This window comes from Syngnathus floridae, chromosome 9 (assembly GCF_059516105.1).
Source record: "Syngnathus floridae isolate MCC-2025c chromosome 9, RoL_Sflo_1.0, whole genome shotgun sequence".
NCBI classification, from domain to species: Eukaryota; Metazoa; Chordata; class Actinopteri; order Syngnathiformes; family Syngnathidae; genus Syngnathus; species Syngnathus floridae.
The window spans coordinates 8,130,834-8,146,938 of record NC_142421.1 but is presented as its reverse complement, the minus strand read 5'-3'; the positions used below and the strand labels follow the sequence as shown (position 1 = coordinate 8,146,938).

Below are 16,105 nucleotides of genomic sequence, written 5' to 3'. Positions count from 1 at the left end.
TACGACATTTAAAAGGTGACACTGACACAATGCACCCTTTGTCTTTGAAATGAGTCCCAAATGGACAATAAAAATTGAGATGGGGAAATAAAGCAGGAACTTCAAGTCGAGAAGAGATTTAATATAACGCAGTCGTGAGAAAATGAGAAAAACATTTGTTATGATAATTTGTTCAGCATGTCCGGAGTAGAGTAATTGAAAACATAAAATGAAGTTCCAATGTCAAATATATGAAAATATGAAGAGAGGCAAGACAATGTTAAAGCGAGCACAGATAGAGCATAGCAAATCACTAAATGACCTGAGTCGAGATTTGTACCTGTAACATTTAGATTGTGAGGAAACTCGTGCTTTTATTCCAAAAAAGTGACATTAATATGATATCTCACTTCAATGCTGAATTTGTCTCCTTCGAGACAGCTTATTTTCACTGCGACCGCATAATCAAGGTTGCCATGGTAACTGGAGTTGCCACCATATGTTTCATGATGGTGGAGGGGGAAATTGTCTGGCTGCACATGCACGCATCGGAGAGCAGCCGAACTAACAAGGACCCGTAAAGTATATCAAACCAAGTCTAATTTATATTTCATTCTACATGATGTGACAATTAACTCATCTGAGCATTATGATGCAATATACGTGTGCAAAATATGCACACAGGAAAGGCATCACGTGGGAGAATATTGCGTCAGGGACAAATCTAAACAAACAGAGCACGAGCCGATGTTGAGAGCGGAGACAGTCTGCCTGCCTAGAGACAGACGCTTTGTGTCTGAAGACGCTTTGCAGCTCCCGGCCAAATCCATAGTGCTTGGAATTACACCTTGAGAATCTAATAAATGTTCCATCTGCCTCAAGAAAGAAAGCAATGACAAGAGGATGGAGGAGAAATGCTGCTCTTCACACTCAATGACTAATCATCCCATTTCACTGCCGTTCTTTCAGTCTTTCTTTGCTCAATTTTTCCCTGTGCCCTAATTTACGTGTTATACTCATCAATTCCTCCCATCATTTTGAATGTATATATTAAACAAATATGTAAAATAAGCATTATGTAAAATAGATATATTTATAACTGCACATACTAAAATTATAACATATCTGAAGCACTTTGTAAGAAAGAAAAAAAACAACAACTATCCAGGAATAAAACAGACAATGCATGTAGTATATGAATGACTTGGTCTCTGACCGATTTACAAATTATTTGTGGTTCTTGAGCGCAAATCTTTCCCCACTGAAGTATTAGGGGGTGTCTGAGAATTGAGACATGTGCACTACAGTAAATGTAATCTGTCATAGGATCTGTATCCTACATTTCAATATCCATATTTTTATATATTGATTTAACCATGTCCCTTCTTCAATGGTGCTCACACTGTGAATTAATGTCAACAAACCAACAGAGGGAGCTATTGTATGTTTTGACCCTCTTTAATAGTGCTTAAAAAAGTGGTGATGATAAAGATGGTGATAATGATGTCATGGGAACTGTACTTCCTGTGAGACAGCTATTTTGGGTTTTCAAGAAACCGCTTAAATTGTTTGGTATTAAGTGTCATTTGATGATGGGGGAACATCATAAGGAGGTGTTAATAATGATTGAGACAAGAGCTCTAATCAGTTACAATTGCAAGAAAAATTAACAATTTTCCCAGCTAGGAAGAAAACAACAAAATCCTGAATGCATGTCAAAACAATTGAGTTCCCATTCGAAGAATGAGGTAATCCCACCCATCCTAATCTGACATATTGAGAGCAGACAGATGGCACATTAAAAACCACACTGTTGCACGAGCAGCAAGGAGAAAGATTACCAGGGCGATAATGAGATCAGATTCAAGGTAACAGAAGACAATTCCCAACGTCCATCAAAGTGACTCACATTTACTTCACCACAACACATAATGACCTCATTGACTGCGCGCTTCCTTCAGGGTTATAACAGTGAGCACAATAAATACTCACACAACAATCCAGCAATATGAAGTGAATTCATGTTTTCAGTCCATAGTCAGCAAAAGCTTTTCTTGCAATAAATCATTCATCCCTACATTATAAATGACACCTTCCCCCATCTTGCAGCCTTGCTCCCAAGTGCAGAACTGTCCAAGCTATAAATAAAACTAAGTGGAACGTTCTTGCCCTGTCTCTAACTCTCTCATCCAGCCGTATTGCTGCACACTGTGCTCTAGTTCAACATTGGCGAGAATAGGAGCAGCGCAAAACATCAGCCTGCCTCCATCTGGCTTCCATAGCCCAAATATATATGTAAATGATTCACATGTGCAAGAGACTGCGCATGTGCGCTGATCCTTTTACGACATCACAAAACCAAATGACAACAAAGGCTGCTATGCACAGCCTAACATCAATGCAGAGGATGGTGATTTTTAAGTAAAATAAATAAACAGCCCTGGATTTGAAGAAGCTGGAGACTCACATGTGTTCTTGAGTCGGACAGAAGGTTTGTCCTTTATCCATGGATTCGTTGGCTCCCATTGTCAGCTACCTTCACTCCCCCCACCTGCGCCTGCACTTCAGCTGCTGTCCACATCCACCTGCTCCCTCGAAAAGTCCCTCTTCTGTTTGCGCTGATCCTTGCAGTAAGCAGAAGCGAGCGCCAGCTCCTAACGCTGCACTGCAGAGAATGACCTCGTCCAGCTCCTCGCATCAAATCACCGGATGATTAAATGCTCGTCAATTTATGTATAGCGTCTCTCAGCCTCAGCTCCCACACAATGAGGACATGATTCTTTTCATTTGTAAACTGATGCTGAAGAATGAAAGTACAAGGATAGACTAATCCAAAAATGATGGCAATCCAAATCGCAATCCAGCTTTCTTGTTGTAATGCATGTGCGATACCTCTATTTGAGCTGTGATGCTGCACACATTGCCTCCTCCCCCTTCCTTTCCCTTTGACGCCCCTCACAGAAGCAGCAGACGCCTGCGCCTTTAAAAAGACAAGCAGCCTATTTTTCTAGACGACTAACAGCCATCCAGGGGGGGAATCAAACAATAGAAGCCCCTAAAAGAGACACAGTTGCTTCCTTTTAAAGCATCCTTGAGAAATGATGCCTCATGTTTTTTTGCCTTTCTTCCACACATTCATGTATCATCCAGAATCTGTATGAAAAAATACTTTAAGCATCTATTTCACACAGTTACTAATATATCTGAAGTAAACAAAGGCCTCAGACACAATGCAAGTGATTTGATTTGAGTATAGCCCACTTCCGCAGGCCAGTAATTCTATACCAGTAGGCACATAAATCCAAATCTATTATTTCAGCAGACCTCAACTTGTACCACTCAGAATTCAGATAGAAATCCATCCATCCATTCTTTTATGACTTATCATCACTCAGTTTGCTAACCCTGAACTCGTCACAAAGCACATATGGACAAAGAGAATTTAGTTTCAAAATTCAAACAAAAATGTGAATGAGAGGCTTAATTACATTTTCTAAATATTCATGCGTGCTGCTCGAATTTATTTCCCTCATCTGCCAAATTTGAATGATAGGCCAGTAATGTGCTTCAACTCATTTTAAGACATCTGCTATACAACAAGTCACATGGGATGAAATAAGAGCAGGAACAAGGTTCAGAAAGTTCCTATTGATTGTCCAAGGAGCAATGGGAACAAGGGGGCTCTGAAATTTAAGGAGGATGAGTCAGTTGTCCATTCATGACAAGATGTGAAGGAACTGCCTGCAGCACTTGAAAATATGAATGATGATATATTGACTGAAAAATGGACTGAAAAATTCAGTTCCACTACACAGCATGCAACATAGCAGCAGGTTTTGTTTTTTTTGCTTGAGGGGAGGTGGGGGGTGGGTTGCATGTACCATCCATGGATGTTCGGGGAATATGAACATGATTCTACTCTCAAAAGGGCCTAATGGTCGATTTTCAACAGCCAGAGGGAACAAGAGAAAATGCCACCCCCTCACACCAGCCCACATGCTAAAGCAAAAGTATTGATTGGCACTGCCAGTTTCATGTTCATAGCATGCAACAAAAAAGCATTTACTTGTGTGATGTGCTATTCATGAATGAGCAATTTTTTTTTCTGAGTCTCACTTTAACCTCATATACGAATCAGAGAAAGCCATCAAATATTCAACGCACTTTGGAAGTAAGAAATAAAGCAGTGACAGCTTCTTCTGAAATATTTATAACATGTGAAATCAAGGTCACTACGAGCAGCATAAAAAAGACCCTTGCCACATGAGATTGTAATGAAAAGGCTTCTAAACAAATAGCGAAGACGTTTACATTTGGTCTAAGGCTAAATAAAATAAATATAACCACATAGACTTAATCTATTTGTGACAAAATGTTGTGTATAAAATTAGTGTGTAAATCCAAAGTAGATAATAAACTTACAAATTGATAATAATATGTACTATGTATTATGTTACGTGATTGCATTGTATAGTACGGTATTGTATAGTATGAGTGTCACAAGAGTGGAGAGAGTCCATCTGGTGGAGGCAAAAAAACACTGCAGGAAGATATGAGAGTGCTAAAAGAAGCACAGAGCACTATTTGTGTTGCGGGTTAAAAGCTTTGAGCTCTTAAATTGAAATTGCGCATTTGTGAGATTGTTGATGTTGTGTGTTTGCAAGTACTAACCCAACAAACAATATTTTAGGATATGGTATATTTAGCATATTTATCAGATCCTACTATATGATAGTTATAACATCAGATAAAACTCTTAATTGTGCAAGAATTAAGTACATAAGCTTGTTGGAATGAAGACCATCAAGGATCTTGTCAAGCAAAAACAAAAAATTATTTAATTAAAAAAAAATAGTTCTTGCAAATCAACTCCATCTTTTTAAATTGTATGTTTTACTGGTTGTTGATGTATCATATTGTTGGTGTTTTTCTTTTCTTTTCAAGAATTAACACTTTTAAAGCAGATTTGATTTCTCCTGATCAGCGGATCAAGCTGGCTAATTTTCATCAAGCAGGCTAAAAGGACTAGTGTCACACTTGGATACGACTACCATCTGATCTGGAAGCACGCTTGGAAAAAAAAAAAAAAAACAGCTTAACCCACATCTACCAACACAAACAAACAAGTTTGTAACTCTCATACGGAGCAAAAGAACAATTTCAGGAAAATGTATACCTTAGAAGAAGGTGGCAAGGTGCAGAGGTTGGGTAGGGGTCATCACTCCGATGACTGGATGGCACAGAAGGGGAGGCAGGAGCTGGAGGAAGAAGAGATTGGAGGGGAGATGCAAGTGGCGTCTTCTCTGGTGAAGGGGACGCAGGCAGAGGAGTGGGGCGCTCGGGAGGGGGAGTGGATGTGGGGTGTTGGGGTGAACTTATGGGGAAGGGAGCGCTCCTCTCTGAGTGCTCAGTGAGGGGAGATCTGTGGGAGGTGGAACACAGAACATCACCAGAAGTAATACAGACTTACCTCACGATACCTCAGTAGAACAAATATTGACTTGAAGAATGACAAGCTTGCTCAAACGATCCCAAATATGGCTTTGAATTACAATTGCATGCAGTTGAAGCTCCTTCTCCGCCTGACATGTTAGTTAGTGTGCGCTTGGTCGTAATTGGCCACCTGGAGGAATGGATTTGGCACTGGTCCAGGTTCCTCTTATCAGGGTTGCCAGGCTCTAATCTGACGGGCAATGCGATGGACAACCGTGCAGCTGTTACCACTTGGGACAGGCCTACTGCTTAGCTCTAAAAATATTCCAGGGAGTCTGCAGAACTAAAGCATGTTTCGGGTAATGGAGCAGGCAAGCTTCCCAGCTATATTTGGCCCCAATCATTCAATAAAATTTTAATTGAACTTTTAAGAAGTTCTGGATTTGTGTTTAACTGCAACAAAGTGAGTGGCAACTTTCTGCAATCTGCACAGTGTGCTCTGACAAGAACAAAGTTTTAAATGTCTTATTATTTCCTATTTCAGATTGAAGAAATAGACTAGTTCATCCTACACATTTGGAACTTTAAATATTGTCATTGTCAAATGATGAATGAGAAAAATCATCCAACTCTTCAATGTAATTTGTCTAAATCCTTTAAATGCCTAAGTCTATTGTCCATGCTAGGAATAGACAAAACCAAGTCACAACATGGTGTCATACAATCTGCTTGTGGCTCCAAAGTCAGGCACAAGAATGCAAGTTAAACTGGACATTGATTCTTTTTAGTGTATACTAAATATCAGCTGACATGGTGACATAAACAGCGGGCCCGTCTCTACTTTGACCCGGATGAAATTCCAAATAAGGGTCACAAAAGAGAGCAACATGTGCTCCTTCTCAGTGTAAGACATAGTTGAACTTTTACTAACACCTGGAGACAGCCTGGCTGTCAGAACACGTTTAGTTACGTGGATTGCTAGGAAACAAATATGAGGGATAAAAAACACATTTCTTAACTTAATGTCATAACATAAACAAATCACCAGGCCTAAAACCTTAGAAATAAATCACTTGTATGTGATTATCTACTTCACTTGTGCCATTGGAGCCATATGCACTTACAGTTACCATGGCAACCAATCTATTTACAGTTCATTGCAGCATTAGCTCAATCGTGTGTCAAATCAAATCACGTGAGGAAGGTGAAACATGTAAATGTGTGAGTCATTTCAACTCTTTATCGCCTTATCTTTCTACTTGATCCTCCCCTCTACCTAGTTAGCTACCTATCCACCATATGTTATGTCCACCTGGAGTTACTTAACCACACGCACACAGACACACAAAAAGGGCAGTTACTTTAAAACCAACTCACCCATATTTCTGCCTTGGATATAGATGAATATTACGGCTAATTAAATGGATGGGAAAAAGCTTCTGTCCGGTTCCAGACCACTTGACAGCGTCCCTTCTCGTCACTGGCTCAATCTAAGCGGCGAGTCACTCATGCATGCTTGGCACACAGTACATGCTGCTCAAGTGTTTGTCCTGAACTCTGGCTTTTGTTCAACTGTCTGCTCTGTGCAAATGACTTCAGAGGGCCCAAGTACAAGAGGGCAGGCTGGGGCTGGACAGAAACGGAAGGGAGGGAGGGGACGTGCCTGCATGCTTGGGGCGGGGAAAACACGCACACACAGGCGCCACAGATTATGTGCTCTATTCTCTGCAATTGTAAATAGAATATTTGGTAGCTTCAAAATTGCTGTTACTGGAACACTAATTTTATCATCTAAAAAAAAAAAAAATCATGAGGACTGGTTGGCCAATAAAACAAAAATTAAACCAAATATGCCTGCATACCTCAGTTTGGGGCCAATTATAAGATCTGATTGAACAACTGTGAAATGATTTGAGGACCTCTGCAATGCTGCTCCATTTAAGTCCGGCTGATGGCGGTAATGCCCATGTCATTCTGTTGACAACTGTCAAACAAATTACTCAGACCAAATATTTGTGGCCGGCAGCGGGGACAAGGTATGTGCTTTGACTGACAGGCAACAAAGGCTCTTCTGGAATGTCAGACGGCTGCTGTAGCAGCATTGATGGGAGAGTCACATATAAAAGCTCATGAAAAGAAAGTCATGTGACCGATAGACACGTTATCCTGATTATTACTATTATTCAGTCTGAGTTGGAGGCAGCCAACATAATACTGCACCACTGTGAATGACAATCTTCAACCATCATTTCAGACAACAAATATTAGTCAACTCGTGAGACAGCCCAATAACAGAATAATAGATGAAAAGCAGCATATGATAATTGGCAAAAAAAAAAAAGTTCACCTGAAAAATATAAAACTAAAATCAAGCCCTAAAGATCACAATGATGATCATTTAAATGGCATCTTGGTCGTGAATTACATATATGTGACCTTCCATCCATTTTCAGAGTGTAAAAGTTTGGATGCTCTGACACTTACCCAATTTTTTGCAGCACCCAAGCAGGATCGACTATTTCCGTAATTTCCTCGGCTGGGTTTTCAAGTTTATCTTCTGGAGGTTCACCGTTTGGTGTTATTTTCTGACCTTGTTCCGAAGATCCCTTCTCCACCGTGTTCTCGTTGAGTTCCACAAGCTCATGTGGTGAAATTGCTCTACTACTTGTCGGGTACTCTTCTAAGTGCTCCTCTTCTTTCTGGGCAATTTCTGCTGCCTCCCGCTTCAGCTCGTGGACCTCGTCCAGATGCTGCGCAAGATCCACTTCAGGGTGTAGCGTTGTGATGTCTGTTTGCTCCTGAGATGTTAGATCTGACCCCAGAGGAGCGGCTGCCTCTTCAGTAGGAGTGAGAAACTCTTGTTGAGGAGACTCCAGAGATGGAAGGGGTCTGGGGGAAGAAAACAAAAATGAAGAGAAAACAATTTAATTTTACACATCATGCATGAGGAATGACTGCCAAATGACAAATATGTTGTCTGAGTTGTCTGCTTGTTTGTCTTTGCTGGTGCTTTAAATGTGTGTGTAGTATTGTGTCAAATTGTGCATGCTGTGTGAAAGAGGAGGAAAAGTCCCATTCTACTCAAGGAGATGTCGCAGCTGATGTCATCCTTCCACTACAAAAGGGCCGCTTTACTTCCATTAGGCCTCGACATCTGACCTCAGCTCCAGTCAACACAAAGTGTAGCTGTGTACTTACCTCCTCATTCATATTCATTGGAAGCCTGTTTTCTTCAATAAAACTCTACACACGTGTTTAACGTGTTGTGTTGTGCAGCTACACAAGACTGCAAAAGACATTTTAAGCAACAAATAGCTCTGAAGACATTTATTTTATATTGTGCAGAAATCATTAGGTGTGCTTCATTTTGTGTTGGATTTTTTTTTTAGGGAGGTTAAGTTAAGTAATGAGAAGAAAAAAAACACAAAAAAAATCAAATAGTCAATAATAATTAGAAATTTCTGTTCACTTATCACCAAAAGATAATGCATCTCCCTTGCAGAATATAAACATATTTCAACTCCGCATGCCCTTTCGTTTACCTTGTAATTTCTGTGCTCCCTTGTTCAGTCTGAGGATTGGAAGCAGCTTCTCTGAGAGCTGTTATCCAGTTTGTGTCTGGTTCTCGTGTCGTGAGTCCAACAGAATTGTTTGTCACATGGGAGGCCACTGTGTCTGCAGACGCGTGTGAAAAATCTGAGTTGCAGGCAGGAGGGTGCACCACATCATCAGCCGGTGGAGTGGGCAGGCAGATTTGACTGGGAAATTCCTCAGTTTGGGAGAGCACTGCCTGAGAGAGGATTGTATCGTCATCTTGGCTCTGTAAAGAAAAACTGGGTGTGTCTGTGGCAACTATGGCTTGTGGATTGCTCCTCGTGCCATTGTCTTTTTCCACGGTTCTCAAAAGCTCAGGAGATGATGGGTCTTTATCTTGAGGAACCACAAGTCCATTCTCCTTAGTTGCTTTATTGTCTAGAACTTGAACCTCACATGTTGCCATCTCTGGGAAATGTGCATTTTCTTCATCTAAAGCCTCATTGTTTCCCCCTGCAGTCTCCTCCACCACATGAGGTCCTTTTATGGGAGTTTGTGTTACTGAACCATTTTGTATGGCTGAACTTTGATTGGAGCATTGCGACTCAAGAGACTCACATATTGTATCCAGGATATTAGACTTCTCACTTTGACTCTGTTTTGTTTTCATAACACTGTGATCTTTTTCAACAGGACTGAATGTTTTTCCTTGTATCTTGGCATCTTTGTTATCACTCGGACGAACATCTGTGTCACATTCGTGACCATCTGGGCTTTCTTTTTCTGAAACGGATAATCCCGAGTGATCTAATAAAGATACGGCAGAAACAGTGTTGGTAGTAAAAGCCAAATGATTCCCTCCTCGCTCTCCAAATGAATCTGATTGGTCGCTTTCTGTCTTACCTGTACTATTCAGAAATTCATTGCCATGCATTGAATCTGTTTCTGAGGGAGAAACAATTCTTTCAACTCCTGAATTTATCTGTGATTCCTTCTTTTCAACTTTCTCTCCAGCCACTTGTTTGGTGATACTGCTGTCTTCTCTATGTAACTCACCCTGAACTTCTGATAGTTCAAAAGATCCACTGTCCCCTCCTGCTAGGTCTGCCACGACAGAAATTGACGTTGGAATCGGCTTAAGTTGGCTGTTAGTCCTTTCTCCCTCTTCAAATGTTTCCACGCAACCACCTGGCAATCCATCTGTGGAATAATTGGAGATGAGATCTTGCTGCGGTTGCTTCTGTTGCTGAGCCAAACAGTTCAGTTCAGGATTTGAACTCAAATCTGTTGATGTGTCCCTGTTGGCCTTCAATGTTTCTGCTATCGTTTGATGCAAATACTGATCAGAATCATCATGAAGTTCATTTTGCATTTCTGCTTCCAAATTGTAAACCATTTTTGGTTCAGTATTTTGGATGTGAAATTTACATTCCAGGTCTCCAGTTCCTTCTTGAGTGTCTTTATCCAACTCTTGATTCTGTTGTGTTGTCACATTTCCTATTTGCAGTTCATCACAGCCTTCTGTTTCCTTTCGATTGTCATCGAGTGACGCAGACGTTTTTTCATCCATGTTCTTTTTCTCCTCGACTTGGCAGGGTTCAGTGTTCTCGCACTTCCCACTGGTCTTGTTAGAGCTGAGTGGGCAGATGTCATTCATGAGGTCAGGTGTTGCTTTTGCAATTCTATTACTTGAGTCATCATTTGCCACTACACACTCTAGAGGTTGTTTTTCCTCTTGGCAAGGTGTCATTTTGTAATCTTCCTGTATCATTTTGGATCCTCCGTGTTCTTGATCGCCTTCTAAAGACATACATGTCTTAGTACTGTCACATTCAGTGTTGGCATTATCAATTCCTTCAGATGGAGAGACTTCAAACTCATCAACAACGTCCAAGTCACTTGACAAAAGGCCTTGGGGTTGCAGCGTTGACATGGAATTACTGGGACATTGATCGTGAACAGAAATCGACTGCCCAGTGGCTATCATCTCTGAAACTACTGGTTCAACCTTTATTGGGTCAGCAGGAGCCACAGATTTTGAGTCTTTCGTACATTCGTTCGGCTCTGTGCTAACTAGTGCGTGAGAGGGCGGTTGATCAAACTCAGCAGGAGGCTCACCACTGCGGTCTCTGTATTTTGTCTGAGGAGAGACTGAGCGCGTCAACATTGCAGTTTCAGTATTCGAAATGTTATCAAGATCGGGAGACTCCGTGAAGGCATCTCCTATTGGCTTAAAGGCAGCATTATTGACAGAACTTTCTCTTTCTTCGACCACAATGGCATCACTTTTGATCTCCTCTGTGACGTCACACTTGATTGTTTTCTTGCTGTCCATTTTTATCTCAAGTGAGTTTATATCTTTTGGCGTTAACGTCGGATCATTTTTTTCATCTGGTTGTTCACTGGTTGACTTTTCTCTTTGCTCCTCATTTGTTGATTTATTAACTTCATTCTTGGTGAGTTCTATAGGCACTTCAGCACTTTTTGCTGGTTCGGAAGCAGCACCTGCAGGAAGTATGGCTTCATCAAGACAGTCACGATGTTCTGCACAATTAAGATTTTTCTCAGTTGGCCTTTTTATATCTTCAACTGATGGCTTGTTCTCCGTATTCTTGGATATATCTTGTGGATCCAAAAGAACGTCATTCTTGGACATTGGTGTGGCTTCATCCTTGGTAAAAGTGACATCACAGCTGGTTTCTGGCTTCTCTAAGCTCAGAAAGTCTGGATAAATATAGCTGGCCTCAACAACTGGATGGTACAAACTCTCATGTACCGTCAACGGAGGCAAAGAAGCACATTTCAAAGCCGGCGTTGCCATGTTCGTCACCGCTATAGTGACACTACAATCTTCTTTCACACCGTCCACAAAGCGAACTCTGTTGCTGCCTCCAATTTTGTCACGAGTAGACTTACCCACACTACCGGATGGGTTCTCTTGAATCTCAACTTCTTTCTCTGTAGGCGTGGATTCGGGTGTGTTTCTTTCAAGTTGAACCTGTTGATCGTTGCTGGTAGAAGTGAGTGAGGTCTCTGTGATGGCCGACGCCTCACAAGTTGTTCCTGAACAAGGTGGCTCCTCAGAATTCAAATTGTGCTGGCTGCTGGCTCCATTTTCTGTCTTGCTTTGTTGGTTAGAAAATGGCAAAGGTGAAAATGCTGCAGTGAGCTCCTCCTTAGTGCACAGGCTGTCTGTGCCGGTAATGTCCGTCTCACCGCTGCTCGGTGACTTCACACATGACACTGCAACATCATTGGGTGGACACGGCTTTTTCTCAGCTTCTCTAGCAGCCCCCTCTGGAAGGCTGAATAAACTGCACACAGCCACTCCTGCTCCCTCCGGTCCTGCAGCGCTATCATTCAGATGATCAGCACTAGCAACTACCCCATGGGGAAGATGAATAAAATTGCCTTCTAACCCGAGTGGCTCCTTTTCTCCGTCGACCTCTTCTGCCGGAGAGATCGCTGCCTCTGTCTCCATCTGTCCTTTTGAGCAACTCTCAGCCGAAGTGTGTGGCATTTTGCTACCGCTGCTTTCCTCACTAGCAGGGAAACTAAGTGAGCAACAGACAGATGAAAGCTGATCACTATTATCCAAGAGTATCTTAATTTCTTCGTTTCCCTCCGGGTGTCTTTCTGCTTCTGCTTTCCCAATGCCTGCGATAGCTTTTGTAGCTACTCCCTCCCATGAATCACAGCTCACGCTTTCTCCCTCACTTTTTATCACTTCTCGCATCGTGGGTGTTGTTAGTGGCAACGCAGCAGCCTCCACTAAAGCATCTTCCATGGCTCTCTCCACGCAACTCTCTCCCACATAAGCTTGAATGTGGCAAGATGAGCTCTCCGTTTTCTGTATCTGTGCTTCAGTACTAACGATATCCTCACGTGATTGATTTTCTGAAGCCTTATCAGCGCTAGCTTGGACATGTGCTATCTCAAGCTTATCAACTTTATGTTGTGCGTTCTGTGGAATATTGCCAGTGTTGTTAATTTTGTCACACTGCGCATCCATAACATTTATGTTGTCAGACTGATTAGCATGTGAAAGAACAGAATTGAATGCAGAACCGGCCAAGTCAATAAAATGACCCTGTTGGCTATGAGTAGATGACTGGGAGGGGCTTGGTGTTCCCTTCAGACAAAAGCCATCATGAGGCTGTGATCCAAACATCATAGTCTCATTGGAAGGCACTGAAGAGGCAATTGGTTCGGATTGACAGTGATTCCCTGTATTTATAAGTGGAACAGCCTCTAATCCCTCCCCGGCTTGTCCTGGCATCCTATCCTCCACTTCAGTCCTTTTCTTTTTCTTGTGCTTCTTTTTGTCTTTCTTTTTCATCCTTTTATTGTGTGCAGGATCATCCAGTGCATTGCTTGAAGAAATCATTTGTGTGTCATCATCAGCATGACTGGGATTGTCTGATCTTGCGTGCTTTGTCTGCAATTCCTCCAGTACATCCCCAGTGAGTCTGTTACAATCATCTTTTGTTGCCTCTTCTGGTTCAGGGTTTTCTATTCCAAGTATGTAGTCCCTGAAACTAAACATAACTGTATCCATCTGGTTGCTCCCTGTCTCACTGTTTCCATGTGGATTTCTGTTTACGAGCTTGCTGTTACTATGTCCAGACTGGTCTGCAACTTGAGGCAGTGATGATGACTCAGCGCACATTGTAATTGTTGCTTGTCCAGTTTTCCTATCCTCTTCTTCAACTTTTTCATGCTTGGTGCTGATGGGCTCTTTGAGATGAGAACCGCTCAGTGAGGCCATTTGTTCCTCACATTCCTGAAAGGCTTCCAGGAGCTCCTGGTCGAGAAGCGCACATGAAGGAGGGGTCAAGTGTTGGCCATCTGGGTGAGGTGTGGCAATGGGTTCAGGTGACGGTGGGGCATCTGCGAGGAGTGGGTCGTCGCCATTAGGCCTGAGACGAGGGTAGGGTGACATAGTTAAGAGTGTGGACTTTCAGACACGCAGCTGCTCATTCCATGATGCCACACAACTCCGTTTGTGGTTGACAAGTCTCAAGCATTGCACTCACACGTGCACGCACAATGCAACATTAGTGCCTATCACCAGCTGTTTCAAAACAGTTGGTTGCCAATAAATAACAGCACTTAATTCCAGATATGAAAAATTTTATATTTAAATATTACATAATCACAGGGTGAAAACTACTAAGGGTGGACAAATCAATCACTGATGAAAGCAATGACACTGCAAAACAAAACACTAAGCTGAATAATACAACAGTTAGACCACAGCGGAAGCCGGTTAAGCCATTCTACACAATGTTGTGGGATCATCTGAATCTCTGTGATTTGGCAGAGATCCATTTGACAGATAAGGTACCTTTATCATGACCATAATGAATAAACTCACTGTAAGCAACATTAGGTACATTCACACAATAAAAAAAAAGTTCTATCAAATATTCAGCCCTTATATCCATGACAATCTTTTTTTTTATTAACACCAATTAATTTAACAGTGATTGTTGTTATGATGGTACGGCTACTTCTTTTCGTTCAAATTAATATTAATTCACTACAAGCATCAAGGAGATTCATTTGTCAGGTTGCTTTGACGGAATAAATGCCATACAGCAAAGACTATTATATCCAAGCATAAACATAACATTGCGTTATCTTGCAACACTCCATGCATTCTGATTATATTATTCATCACCCAAGTCCAATACCTGCTATCTAGAACTACCAGAGGACTGACTTCCATGTGATGTTGCAAGCCAGCCAGCAGGGGGTTCACCTGCTCATATGCAGTTCCTGCTTTGCTAGTCTGAAGCCTGTCAACACAAGCCCGGGACATGCGCTCATACACGTTCAGGGGAAAAGAAATAAAGGCCTTGTTACCATTACTTGATATGAGGTACAGATCTGCACCCACATATAAATTATATAGCAGAGGAAGTTTTCATTTTATATGATTGTTACTTGCATTTATGTATGGTTATGCAAATTAGGAGAGCTGGTGTGAGTCATTTGTTTTGATGATACAGGATGTGTATGAGTGCTGATGTCATTTTACCATGATTATCCAAATTTAGAAAAGAGGCCCAAATATGTTGTAAGTTGGTAAGTGTAACAAGAGGGGTTTTTTTTCTAATGAATTTTTACAGTGGAAATGTGATCATGAAAGTGTAACCGGCATAAACATTATTTTCCATCTTGCACTCACCCGAGTGAAGACTCCCAAATGTTAAGGTCACTGCTAAAATCTAGACTGGGCAGCAGGTCATGGGGAAACTCCAGGTCCTCTTGGTCCTCCGGGGCTTCTGCCGTATCTCCGCTCTCTTCCAAACCGGTGATGACCGGAACATCTAGGAGTCTTGGCTCGGGCAGCACATCAGCATTCTTCTGTGTTTCAGGCTGTAAGGGAGAAAAATGGACTAATGAAGAGCTACGACTACAGGCACCCTACATAAGACAGTATTCCTCGGGGTTTGGTTGATTTAATACTCACAAATTCAGCTATTCCCATTTTTTGGGTGTGGAAACTACCTCTCGCTATTCACCGAAAAACTAATGTTTTTGCATTTTTCATGCATTTACCGAAATGCATCCATCAAACCATCATAAAAGAGTGATACACATTTTAAATCGTGTTTGATGTGTATGGTTTCACTTGAACAAGGCAACCAAATATTATGTCACCTTTTGTGGTTATATGTAAAGCAATACACCTGAAAAACTATGCTCTGGGGCTCCCCCTACAGGTGCAGGGTGTTGTTTTTTAACCCACCGCATGTTAATACAAAGTGACAGGTACAGTAAATGTACATTTGGTGACGTGCTGGCTGAACTAAATATGGTTCAATTATTTCAGTAACCATTCCCTTAAAGTTTAAGGGAAATAAGGACAAAATGATAGAAGCAAGGTTGTTAAAACTGATGATAAGGCTAAAACGTCATCATGTCCTGACAATCTTTTTGACCACTAAAGTCTAAATAATGGCAGAAGTGTTATTCTGCTCTATCAATGGACCATCCCTGTTTACATATGTGCCAAATCCCTTTAAGGTGTTTGCATCTTGCAGAAAATGAACAAACACCTGCAGCAGCTTCAATGCAAACAAAGATGAGCAAATTACTCCACCCATTTGTTAGGAAACACAATAAAGCCTTGTGTGTATCGCCTGCAGAG

At 41.6% G+C, this 16,105-nt stretch overlaps 1 protein-coding gene across 4 annotated transcripts in view; it reads right to left on the bottom strand.

The window, feature by feature from the left end:
* tacc2 (transforming, acidic coiled-coil containing protein 2) overlaps positions 1-16,105 on the bottom strand; it is a 32,529-nt gene that overhangs the window by 11,229 nt on the left and 5,195 nt on the right. For all 4 annotated transcript variants that reach the window (XM_088384740.1, XM_088384737.1, XM_088384738.1 and 1 more), the window contains 5 exons: positions 15,140-15,330; positions 14,643-14,747; positions 8,955-13,865; positions 7,897-8,301; positions 5,156-5,401 (listed from right to left, as the gene is read on the bottom strand). In XM_088384740.1, the coding sequence (XP_088240866.1) occupies positions 5,156-5,401; positions 7,897-8,301; positions 8,955-13,865; positions 14,643-14,747; positions 15,140-15,330 (5,858 nt within the window). The remainder of the gene's footprint in view (positions 1-5,155; positions 5,402-7,896; positions 8,302-8,954; positions 13,866-14,642; positions 14,748-15,139; positions 15,331-16,105) is intronic.